At 38.1% G+C, this 12,823-nt stretch overlaps 1 protein-coding gene across 1 annotated transcript in view; it reads left to right on the top strand.

Annotated features, from left to right (window-relative positions):
- GSK3B (glycogen synthase kinase 3 beta) overlaps window positions 1-12,823 on the top strand; it is a 233,731-nt gene that overhangs the window by 75,224 nt on the left and 145,684 nt on the right. The window contains exon 2 of the mRNA XM_062208662.1: window positions 7,239-7,432. Coding sequence (XP_062064646.1) covers window positions 7,239-7,432 — 194 coding nt within the window. The remainder of the gene's footprint in view (window positions 1-7,238; window positions 7,433-12,823) is intronic.

The following is a 12,823-nucleotide window of genomic DNA, read 5'->3' as shown; positions in this document are numbered from 1 at the left end:
ATTCTGTGAGCCTCACTCTTTATTACCTTTATTTTTATGTTGTGCTCATGTTTCTAGCAGTTTTGTTTACTATGGAGAGAGCATCTGGCTTTAATAGAGGTTCTTTAGGTAGTTGCTTAGAATAAATAGTTGTTTGAACTCTGATTTTAAAATCCTGAAAAATTGATAGTGGCCAGTGCTTCCCATCTGTCAATCTTAATCTTATCTGACAACAAGGTTTTTGTTTTTTTAAGTAATTTATATAATTTAAAATATTTATTTATTTATTTGAAAGGCAGTTACAGGGAGACAGAGGCAGAGAGAGTGAGAGAGGTCATCCATCCGCTGGTTCATTCCCCAAATGGTCGAAACGGCTGGAGCTGAGCAGATCAGGAGCCAGGAGCTTCCTCCGGGTCTCCCACGCAGGTGCAGGGGCCCAGGGACTTGGGCCATCTTCTTCTGCTTTCCCAGGCCATAGCAGGGAGCTGGATCAGAAGTGGAGCAGCCAGGACTCAGACTGGCACTCTTATGGGATGCAGGCATTGCAGGTGGTGAGTGTTCCTGCTTTGCCACAGCATCGGCCTCTATAATCATATTTTTAAAGAGTACTGTCTTACTGTTAAATATTCTTTAAAAATAGCTATCTGTTATTTTTCTACATGATAAAGAAACGATAGTGCTATTTTTCCTTACTAATACTATTGTCAGGTTGAAAATGCTTTGTATATTCTGCATAATTACAGAAGGCATGCTGGTTTCTTTGGGCTTCTCTTGCAGAATTTTAGCTCTCTTATTTCTACATGGAGTTGTTATTCTTGGGGTATAGGAAGATTTGATAGAGGCATTCATTGCAGACTGATCTTTCTACATCAAATCACCAGGGTATTTCTTGGATTGTAGCATGACTTTGCTGAGTTTTTTTTTCAGTAGTGTGGCTTATTTGTATCTTACAAAAGCCTCTAAATTAGAAAATATTTCAGTTCTTGCTTTTTCTTAGATCTGAATCTTAAAAATTTAAGATTAAAAGAAAAGAAACATCAAATTAACTATCTTTGTTAAAAGAGTATTTTCAACTTTGATATTTATCATTCATATAAAATTAGAATGTCAGTGCCAAAGACCTCCCAAATATTTAAACATCCTTAAAGTGGCACATTGATTTCTGGGTACTCACTCAACACTTTGGATGTGGTATATGTCATATTGCTACATTTGTTCACTCAAGGTAGATTGTTCTGGAGAAAGCTTCAGAAGACTGAAAATAAGACCACAAGATGTTGTTTCAGGTACAACCCTGTGTTTGAGAGATTGATAACTATGCTACATAAAGCATTTTGGGATATGCTTAAATTTGCCAAGACTTTTGTAAAATATGTGTTCTTTCTTTCTTTTTTGGGGGGTGGGGGTTTATTTTATTTATTTGAAAGGCAAAATGTGAGAGAGAAAGATCCATCCATCTTCCATCCACTGGTTCACACTCCAAATGGTCACAACTGCCAGGACTGGGCCGAAGCCAGGACCCAGGAGTTTCTTCCTGATCTCCCACGTGAATGTAGGAGCCCAAACACTTGGGCCATCGTTTGCCATTTTCTTGGGCACATTAGCAGGGAGCTGGATGGGAAGTGGAACAGCCAGGACGCAAACTGGCGCCCATGTGGGATGCTTGTGTTGCAGGTAGCAGCTTTACCTGCTACACCACAATGCCAGCTCTGTAAAATATATATTCTATATGTAACAGCCTTCAGTAGAAAGTTATTGTTCTTTGACACAATGATTTCATGTCTTTTGGATATATACCTAGTAGTAAGATTGCTGAATCATAGGGCATTTCTATTTCTAGTTTTTAATGAAATCTCAATACTGTTTGCTGCAGGGGCTGTACTAATTTACATTCCCACAAAGAGTGTATGAGACCCTCTTTCTGCTCACCTTTGCCAGCATTTGTTACTTTCTGTTTTTTTGTTTGTTTTATTATAGGCATTCTGGTGGGGTGAGGTGGTATCTCATTGTGGTTTTGATTTGTATTTCCCTGATGGCTAGTGATACTGAGCATTTTTTCTTAATTTGAGATCTGATCAGGTCATTTGCCCATTTCTGAACTGGATTGATTTTTCTTTTTTGTCATTAAGTTTTTAAGTTCCTAATGTATTTGGGATATTAACCCCTTGTCAGATAGCTCTAAACATTTTCTCCCATTGTATTGGATGTCTGTTCACTGTTGATTGTTTCCTTTGCTGTGCAGAAGCTTCTGATTTTGATATAATTCCATTGTCTAGTTTTTCTTTTGTTTTCTGTGCTTTTGGGATCTGTTCCCAAAAAGAAAACCACTTATACCAGTGTGTTGAAGTGTTTCTCCTATATTTTCTCCTAGCATGTTCATAGTTTGGATTTCACATTTAGGTCTTTGATCTATTGTGAGTTTATTTTGTGTATGGTAAGAAGTTCTGCTCCATCACATTTATTACAGCAGTGTTGACAATAATCAAGATATGGAATCAGGCAGAGTGCCCATCATTAGATGAGTGGACAAAGAGAATGCGGTATATGTACAATATACAATGGAATATTATTCTACCATGAAAAGAATAAAATGGCTGTCTTCTACAGCAAAAATGGATGGAACTGAAGATCATGTTAGGTGACTTAAGCTAGACACAGAAAGGCATAATACTGCATGCTCTACCTCACATGTGGAAGCTAAAAAATACCTCAATCTGAACACAGAATGGTGATTATTAGAGACTGGGAGTTGTAAGGACAGGTGGAGGGAGTTTGAATAGTGGATTCCAAATCAGATCAAAGGAATAAGCTCATAATGCAATGTAATGGAAAAGACTATAGTTGATGATAACCTAGCATATATTATATAAAATAGATAAAAGAGGCTTGAAGCCTTCAATCACAAAGTAATGTAAAAGAAGGGGAAATGTTGATTGCCCTGTTCAGATCAATATACATTGTATACATGTATTAAAATAACATACTATATTGCACATAAATATCTGCAGTTATTAACTTTTGAAGTAGTTGTTTTGTTTGTCCATTGCTCTATGAGGAGTCTATTATCATTTATATATTTAAGATCTATCTATTATAAGGAGTAGGGGATTTAAATCTATTTTCTAATTATAGTAGGAAATTCCTAGAGAATCCCAGGAGTGCTGTGGCCATGAAGAAGGCCTGGAGCTGAGTTATTTCCCACTGCTATACTGTCATTGCACCAGAGGCAATGACATTTTTTGAAGTCCAATTTTATTATAATGACTGGTGTTTTATAGTTAGTGTGAGATTCACTGTCCATGTGTTCTGGGAAATTTAGTGTTGGGTAAAGTGTTCATTGTTTTCAGTGAGACATATTTGTTATGACTTCTAGTCTTACATGAGGATTTGGTCTCTTGAAGCAGTGCTCCCAAAATAATCCAATGTTTAATGGCAAATTTTAAATTATTTGGGTGTCACAGAATCAAGTACTTAAAATTTTGTTTTTCACATGTTTTTGCTTTGGGGTAAGTTTCTAAAACCTAATGATGCCAAAGTATCTTTGGAAATAGCTCTGTTGCTTTTAAGGAGTAAATAGTTGAAGCCTGAAAACTTTAAAAGATTATTCATTTATTCTCCTATTGCTCTGGAAGTGATTTTTAAATATTATTACCAGAAACATTGTCTCTTTTTTGGGGGAAAGGTGGGAAAAATACATAAAAGTTCATCTTTCAGTGGTAGTAGAAAAGTAGTAAAGTAACAGTAGAGGCAGCATGAGGCATGTAGATTCTGCTGCTTAAAACTGTATGATCTGTTACTCAAAACCCTAAGTTAATCTGTCTTAGTCTTTGTGTAGTAGATACAACAATGTATCTCTGTTTGTTTTAAGTGTTAGATGAAGCAATGAATCAGAAAGTTTTTTAACAATACAGTTTTATACAAATGTTACCTTATTGGTAAGTAGGCTAATTACAATGCTAAATGATGACATACATTTTTTTTCCCCCTTGGTATATTAGCTGCTAACTGCTGTGTGGCATTATTGATGTTCATACCAGGTCATCTCTGGTGTTAATTTTAAACCCTGCTGCTCAGCAGTTGCAGCTGAAGCACTCTGAAGAGCTTGACGATTTCAGACTAAAAATTCCAGGTTGCTTGAGCTCTATAGAAAACCTGAGAGCATTACTCCAAGCATACCTAGACATTTCATGTTAGTAGAGATGGTAGTTCATAAGAGTTCTAAGAAACTTCTCTATGCTTGAAAGAGAGGAGAGGAAGTGTTTTAATTCTTGCTAAGATAGTAATAGCCCCCTGCCTTGTGCAAGAAGATGAAAGGAATCAAACCTCAGTTTAAAGAGGCCTGAAGAATCTTTCAGTTATAGCATCCATAGGACCCATTTTATGTTTCTATTCTGCTGTTAATATTTTAGCAGAATTATTTCATTTCCCATTTGCAAATTGTAATGTTGGGATAGGTGTTCTCGGTTTACTAGGTAGTATGTGGAGTGAAGAGATGCTAAATCCCAGGATTGTAATGAATGTCTTTCATGGCTTATTCTGCAGTCCCTGGATTCTAAAGATTTTTAAAGAAATAAACCTCAGTGGGGAAGAAGAGAAAATCTTCCCAAATGTTGACATTGCTTATGTTCTCTTACTGAACAAGCACAAAGGTGTGAGTTGTTTTCTTTATTGAAATATAATCATAATGTAGAAAAGCATAATTTTGTGGTATACTCCAGTTTTTGTTTTCATATAAAATTGTGGAGTATAGCAGCCGATCTCCAATTTATTCATTTATCTTAATTAAGATAATGATGGTCTGTTTTGTGAGTTAGACATGTAAGATTTTGCAAGCAATTTGTACGGTGAAATTAATTCATAGTTCCTGAAACTTTCTGGTGATAGAGTTTTGACTTCAGTGATAGAGGGAAGAGTCAGATTGTATTTGAAATCACTCCAGCTTTTTGTCTTCTTTGGGACCTTTGGGTTGTAAGAATATATTCAATACCTTGGATTTTAATGTTTCCGAATGAAATCTTTCTGGGCTTGTTCATTTTGAGTTTAAGTTCTCAAAATTAAGCTCTGTCTTTAGTAGTACTAAAAACAGATAAAAAGAAATTTATTTTGCAGATGAATAAGAAAATAACGTAAGGTTTATAGTTTTTTGTTTTTAAGATTTACTTATTTATTTGAAAGTCAGAGTTAAACAGAGAGAGAGGAGAGGCAGAGAGAGAGAGAAAGAGGTCTTCCATCTGATGGTTCACTCCGAATTGCCCGCAGCGGCTGGAGCTGTGCCGATCCAAAGTCAGGAGCCAGGTGCTTCTTCCCTCGTATCCCACGCAGATGCAGAAGCCCAAGGACTTGGGCATCTTCTACTGCTTTCCCAGGCCATAGCAGAGAGCTGGTTCGGAAGTGGAGCAGCCAGGTCTCTAACCGGTGCCCATATAGGATGCCAGAGCTTCAGGCCAGGGCGTTAACTCACTGCGCCACAGCGCTGGCCCCAAGATTTATAGTTAACTTGGAAAATTATAGTTAAGGTTAACACGGATTTTTGGGGGGGCCGCTGAGTCATAAAAACTAGAGCTCTAGATTAAACTAGATTTTTAGTAAATGTATCTGAGATGTATTTTATTAGGAAATGAGACTTAAAGTGAGCATTTGGAAATTTTGGGAACTGCTATGTATGTGTTGGTTTGTGCTAGGGTTTATATGCATTTAAAACGTGTAATGTAAAAAAAATCAGCACTCTTTAAAGCAGTAGCAGGTTAGTGCTAATTTAATCTTACCTGCTTGGGTATTTTTACCTTGAAACAAGGTGTATGTGTTCAAGAGTTGTCCATGATGACTGCCTGTAAATTACCTATGCAGGGGTGGGGAAATTTTTTTCTGTCAAGGGCCATTGGATATTTATAATATCATTTGCAGACCATACAAAATTATCAACTTCAAAGTTAGTCTGCCATAGATTTACTGATTTACTGAATTTGGCAGGGCCAGATCAAATTTCATGGGTCTTGTGTGGCCCAGGTGCAGGACATTCTCCACCCCTGTAGGAATCAAATCATTTCTTTGTATCTGTTATGAAAATTGTTTTATAAGCAGGAGAGTAAATCTCAGTCATTATTTATTGGCTTTTGTTTATATTAATGTTTCTATGAATTTAAATGGTTATAAATCTGTAATATAATGTTCCACCAATATTTTGGATATTAATTTATTTAAAAATTTAATTTTTGGTGATGAAGAATACTCCAAAAATATTATATTTCTTTTACTGGGGTAGTATGAATTAGGTAAGGATGGCAGAGGAAATATATACAGTTCAGTCAGTGAACCTGAGGACTTACTTTATTCTGAAAATTGGTTTTAGATTTGTCAGTGAAGAGATAAAGTAGGAAGCACAACTGCTATTTCTGCTATTTTAAGATGATTTTAGTCTTCTAGAGTCTATGTGTATTCTGAAATCACTAGGAGAACAATATGATGCTTTTAAAAACCAGGGAGTTAGGAGTGCAATTTAGAATAATTTAAGAATTCGGAGAACATGGTGATTCTGGGCTATGCCTAGTTAAGCACACAGTAGGTCTTCAGCTTGAATTGAAGAGAGCTTTTAGGATTTCTACTAGGAGGGGAGGCACAAGAGGGCTATGATTGAGCAGAGATCTCAGAGCCATAAAACTTATTGTAAATGGGGCTGAATTCAAAATAGGTTTGATTTTGTTTTCAAATTTTGTATCTGTTGATCCCAAATTAACATTTCTTTTCTTCATCTGACCTCTCAGAGTTATTCTTAATAAAATGGTCTTATTGCAGTTGGCATATTTCTATATTTTCAGTGGTACATGTTTTATTTTCAAGTAAAATAAGGCTCTGAGGAAAGATCTAGGACAGATAGAAGTAGAAAGATAAGGTCAAACACTGGTGGATCTACCATTCATTCTTCAACCTTGGGGAAATTTAAAGTTCTTTCCATTACCTTTAATATGGTAACATCTTCTTCATGGGGTCCTGTTTTCACTAAATAAAATTATACATATAAACTAAGTAAGATGCCTGGTCTACAGAATGATTAAATAAATGGTGGCTTAAAAATTGCTTGTAATTGAAACATATTACTGAAATAATTTTATGTGATAAACTAAGATGACTATTTAAAAATTTATTTGTAGTGAAGAATATGGTGGTCTTTGTAGTTTGGGGGAGTTTCCTCAGTTTAACTTTGTACACTTCTAATTTTTGTGTTTTTTTTTTTTTTTTTTTTAATCCCTTTCTTCCTTTAGGAGACAAGGATGGCAGCAAGGTAACTACAGTGGTGGCAACTCCTGGGCAGGGTCCAGACAGGCCACAAGAAGTCAGTTATACAGACACTAAAGTGATTGGAAATGGGTCATTTGGTGTAGTGTATCAAGCGAAACTTTGTGATTCAGGAGAATTGGTTGCCATCAAGAAAGTATTACAGGACAAGAGATTTAAGGTAAGAACATTTGTGGCTATCTTTTTTTTTTTTTTTAATTTATTTTTTTAAAGATTTATTTTATTTATTTGAAAGTCAGAGTTACAGAGAGAGGTAGAGACACAGAGAGAGGTCTTCCATTTGCTGGTTCACTCCCCAAATGACTTCAGTGGCTGGAGCTGTGCTGATCTCTGCAATATTTTTCTGTGAGTATCCTATGTGCTTAAAACTTTGCTAAAGGGGCCAGCACTATGGTGTAGCGGGTAAAGTCAGTTCCCATATGGGTACCGGTTCAAGTCTCAGCTGCTCCTTTTCTGATCCAGCTCTCTGCTATGACCTGGGAAAGCAGTAGAAGATGGCCCAAGTCTTTGGGCCCCTGCATCCACTTGGGAGACCTGGAATAAGCTCCCTAGCTCCTGGCTTTGGATAGGCCCAGTTGCGGGTGTTGTGGCCATTTGGGGAGTGAACCAGTGGATGGAATGCCTCTCTTTCTCTCCTTTGCCTCTCTGAAACTCTGCCTTTCAAATAAATAAATAAATCTTAAAAAACAACAACAACAACAACAACAACTGTGCTAAACATGAAGGCACATAAAAGTAAGAGTTACTCTGAAGATAGCACAAGGTCTGTCGTCTACCTATTTTGGAATGCCTTGAACACTCTGAATAGAAATTTGTTTGTTTTTAATTCTAAAGATATGTTTTCAGTTCTTGCATCTCCTAAGCACTAGTCTTATGTTGTTAAATGCCTACTGGATCCTTTTAAAAACTTTTTTTTTTTTTTTCATTTATTTAGAAAGCAAAGCAAAGGTCTGAGGGGAGGGGCACAGAAAGCAGAGAGGGAGATCTTCTATCCACTAATTCACTGCCAGATGCCCACAACAACTCGGGCTGGGCCAGGCTAAAAAATAATAGCCAGAAGTCTGGGTCTCCTGTGTGGGTAGCAGGGATCCAATTAGTTGAGCCATCACCTGCTGCCTCTCAGGGTGCAGATTATCAGAAAACTAGATCAGAAGCGAAGCTGGGACCCAAATCCAGGCACTCTGACATGGATTGCAGGTATCCAACTGATGTCTTACCCACTATGCTAAATGCCTGCTCCTGCCTCCTGGATCTTAGTATCTGAATGTTGCACTATTATCTCAAACTGGCAAGTTCCCTTTTCTTAAAAATAAGATTTATTTTGTTAGTTTGAAAGGCAGAGATACAGAGAGAAAGAGAGGGAAAGACAGAGAGAGAGATCCTCCATCTGTTGGTTCACCTCCCAGATGGCCGCAGTAATGGGACTGGGCCATGCCAAAGCCAAGAGTCAGGAGCTTCAGGTATCCCACATGGGTGCAGGGGCTCAGAGCCATCTGCTGCTTCTTTCCCAGGCACATTAGTAGGGAGCTGAATTGGAAGTGGAACAGCCAGGACTGGGAAACCAGTGTAGAAGACAGCTGCTTAGCCTACTGTGCCACAACAGAGCCCCAAGGGCCTCTTTTCTAAACCTGACTTAACATTAAGCCCCAGTGGAAATCTTTTAATTTTTTTTTCTTATAAATATTTTATCATTCATCCTGTCATTTGGATTACTTCATTCTCTCATTTCTAATATCTAATCAATGTCAAATTTGGGTGACATCCCACCTTTGACCCCTTACCTCTGGTTGATGTGTTCCTTCTTTCCTTTGTCGTTACAGCTATTCTAGTCAGTCCTCTACATTAGTCTTCTCCCTTCCAGTTCCTTTTATATGTGAACACTAGAATAATCCCCAAATTCTTTTTTTTTTTTTTTAATTTTTGACAGGCAGAGTGGACAGTGAGAGAGATAGGGAGAAAGGTCTTCCTTTTGCCGTTGGTTCACCCTCCAATGGCCGCCGCGGCTGGCGCACTGCAGCCGGCGCACTGCGCCGATCCAAAGGCAGGAGCCAGGTGCTTCTCTTGGTCTCCCATGGGGTGCAGGGCCCAAGGAGTTGGTCCATCCCCCACTGCACTCTGGGGCCATAGCAGAGAGCTGGCTTGGAAGAGGGGCAACCGGGACAGAATCCGGTGCCCCGACCGTGACTAGAACCCGGTGTGCCGGCGCCGCAAGGTGGAGGATTAGCCTATTGAGCCTCGGCGCCGGCCGCCAGGAGCTTCTTCCCAGTCTCCCATGGGGTTGCAGGGGCCCAAGAGTTGGGCCATCTTCTTCTGCTTTCCCAGGCCACAACAGGGAGCTGGTTTGGAAGTGGAGCAGCCGGGACTCAAACTGGCGCTGGTATGGGATACAGGCATGCAGGTGGTAGCTTTAGCTGCTATACCACAGTGCTGTCCCCACCCCCAATTCTACTCGTTTATGTTATTCCTCCTTCTATGGTTCTTCATAGTCTAGGAAAAACATCCTCTAGCTAGTTCAGATGTGCACCCAGGAGGTTCTCTAGATACTTAGCTTACCTAACCGTCTACATCCTGTTCTTGAAATATGTTAGTCTTTATGGCCTCTCTGCTTTTATTCATTTTCCTGTCACTTCCATTCTCTTAATATCTGAATCCTGTGTATGTGTGTATGTGTGAAGACAGGTCAAATTCTTCTTCTGAAATTTCACAGATGATTTCAGACAGCTCTGTGGATCTTTTATTTTGAATTTCTTGAACCCTTATTGTCCAGACACTAGGAAACTGTTTTTTATTTCTATGAGAAAGTATCCATTTTTGTAGTGTTTGTCTCCTGAATACTCACACATTCATGTTTTTAAATTAGTAGTTAATGATGATAGTAATTACTTAACAAATCCTTATTATATGGATTTTTTTTACCCCTGTGAGTAGTGATACTTAATCCTTATCATTGGTTTTGTGACATTGATAAGTGTTACTGTTTGGATAAAGAAAAGTAAGCACAAAAAGATTCTAAATTAACTTTTCAAGGGTCACACAGCAAGTAGATGGATGGTCAAGGATTTGAATCTGGACAGTCTGACACCAGAGTGGCTTAGTGTGTTTTGTTTTAATGTGTTATTACTGTGTTAAACTCTCCTTTTTTTTGCTTTTTCAGACAGGGTTTTGAACTTCTATGTTACAATATCAGATTCTTAACAGGACAAATCTCTATCACAAGATTCAAACGTACTTCTTCCTCTTCCCCATGTGGTTACTCATAAGAGAAATGGGCTTTAAGATCATCTGCTAATGATTACATTACATCTTATGAAGTGAATATGCCCTGATTTGAGTCACTATGTTATTGATAGCTATTGAGTTTCGATTTTTTTTTTTCTATCAAATAACAAATATAAGGGTACTTCAGAAAGATTGTGGAGAATGGAATTAAAAGATTCTTTTTTGTTGTAAAATTTTTTTGAAAATCTTATATAGAAGGATTCATTAAAATGTATATTATGAAAAAACTGTGCACAGATTTCAAATATTTTTGTACCAAAATAAGCTCATCTTGTATTTTCACTTTTGCATGAACTTTTTGAAGCAACCTTACATATGTACTTAATTGGCATGAATTTTTTTAAAATTTATTTATTTAAAAGAATTAGAGACAGACAGAAAAAGAGATCTTTCATCTGCTGGTTCACTCCCCAAATGGCTGCAACGGCCAGGGCTGGGCCAGGTGAAAGCCAAGAGCCAGTAGAATCATCCGGGTATCCCACATGGGTACAGGAGCCTAAGCACTTGGGCCATCTTTCACTGCTTTTCCAGGCACACTAGCAGGGAGCTGGATTGGAAATGGAGCAGCTAGGATATGAACCAGTGCTCATACGTTTTGCTGGCGTTGCAAGTAGCAGCTTAGTCTGTTATACCACAACACAGCCCTGGAATAAATTTCTTAAAACTCGAATTCTTGGGTTTAAGACTTGGAGAATATTTTAAATTTTAATACAATCTGACTTTCAGTTAAATTTTATCAGAATAAGTATACATTATTTGAGTGTGAGTAAAACCAGTTTTCTGTGTAGTCTCTAGATATTAGTAATATTTTTAAGTTTCTCAAGTAGTTGAAAAATTATCTCAATTTATAACATTTACTTGCTGTGACTCTTTTTAACCTCTCCTAGATGTCTTCCTTATTTGTTAAGCATTCTGTTATCTATTGTTGCATAATACATTACCTAGAAAACTTAATAGTGTGAAACATTTTATTATATCATTGCTTCAGGAACTCAAGCATGGCCTAGCTAGGAACATATTACCCAGAATATCTCACAAGGCTGTTAGCAAGGTCACCTGGGCCAACATCTCATCTGAAGGCCCTATTGAAGTGGGGAATATTTGCTTCCCAGCTCACTCATGTGGTTGTTAGGAGACTTTGGTCTCCTGCCACAAGGACCTCTCTGCCAGCCTTCCTCATGACATGGCATTTGTTACCCGTGGCAAGAGATCAAGAGAGAAGTTATCAGCAAACCCAAGATATGTAAGACATAAGCCACATTTTTTTGTATAATAAATTATTGAAAAGGCAGACTTATGAAAAAGGGTGTGTATATCAGGAGGCAGGAGTCATTGGGGGCCATCCTAGAATCTGCCTATACAAAAATAGGAAAGCCAGAAAAATATTTTCTTAAAAATTAAATCATTTGAAAGGGAGGCAGAGGGGCAGAGTCAAGAGGATTTCCCATCTGCTGGTTCATTTTCCTATTGCCTGCTACAGCCAGGTCTGGACCAGGTTGAAGCCTGGAGCTGAGAACTCAGTGCAGATGTTTTGCTACATGAATAGCAGGGACTCAGTGACTTGTGCTATTACATGCCTTCTAGGAAGCTAGAATCGAAAGCAGAGCTGGGGCTTGAACCTGGCACACTGATATGGGATACAGGCATCCCAAGAGGTACCTTAACTGTGTTCAAAATCTCTCCCCAACCTCCTCTCAAATATTTTCATTTTTTTGTTTGCTTTTTTTTTTTTTTAAAGATTTATTTATTTATTTGAAAGTGCTGCTTAGAAGGATCTTCCTTCTGCTGGTTCACTTCCCAAAAGGCCGCAGCAGCCAAGTGTGTTCCAGTGCTGAGCCAAGAACTCTATGTCATGGATGATAGGAGCCCAAGTACTTGAATCATTTTCTGCTGCTTTGCTGGGCACATTAGTAGGGAGCTGGATCAGAAGTGGATAGCCAGAACTGGAACTGGTGTCCATATGGGATACTGGGATTGCAAGTGGTAGCTTAACCCATACTGTTCTGCAGTATTCCCTTGAGCCTTCTTTTGATATATTTTACTATGTGGATGTTGATTTGGACTTTGGTATCATGCTGAAAATTTTTGCATATTTCTTTATTTCCTTCTGGAGTTATAGTTTGATACACAGTATGAAGTAGTAATATATCTTAACTTTTCCCCAAATGGTACATCAGAAACCATCTTATAATCTTTGTCCAGTGATGGGAAAATGCCATTCTAGTTCTTCTCAAGCTATTCAAAACAGTGGAAAGGGAGGGTATCCTCAACG

Source organism: Lepus europaeus, chromosome 2 (genome assembly GCF_033115175.1).
Source record: "Lepus europaeus isolate LE1 chromosome 2, mLepTim1.pri, whole genome shotgun sequence".
In the NCBI taxonomy this organism is placed as follows: domain Eukaryota; kingdom Metazoa; phylum Chordata; class Mammalia; order Lagomorpha; family Leporidae; genus Lepus; species Lepus europaeus.
The sequence above is the reverse complement of the archived record's forward strand: the minus strand, read 5'-3'. Positions and strand labels throughout refer to the sequence as shown.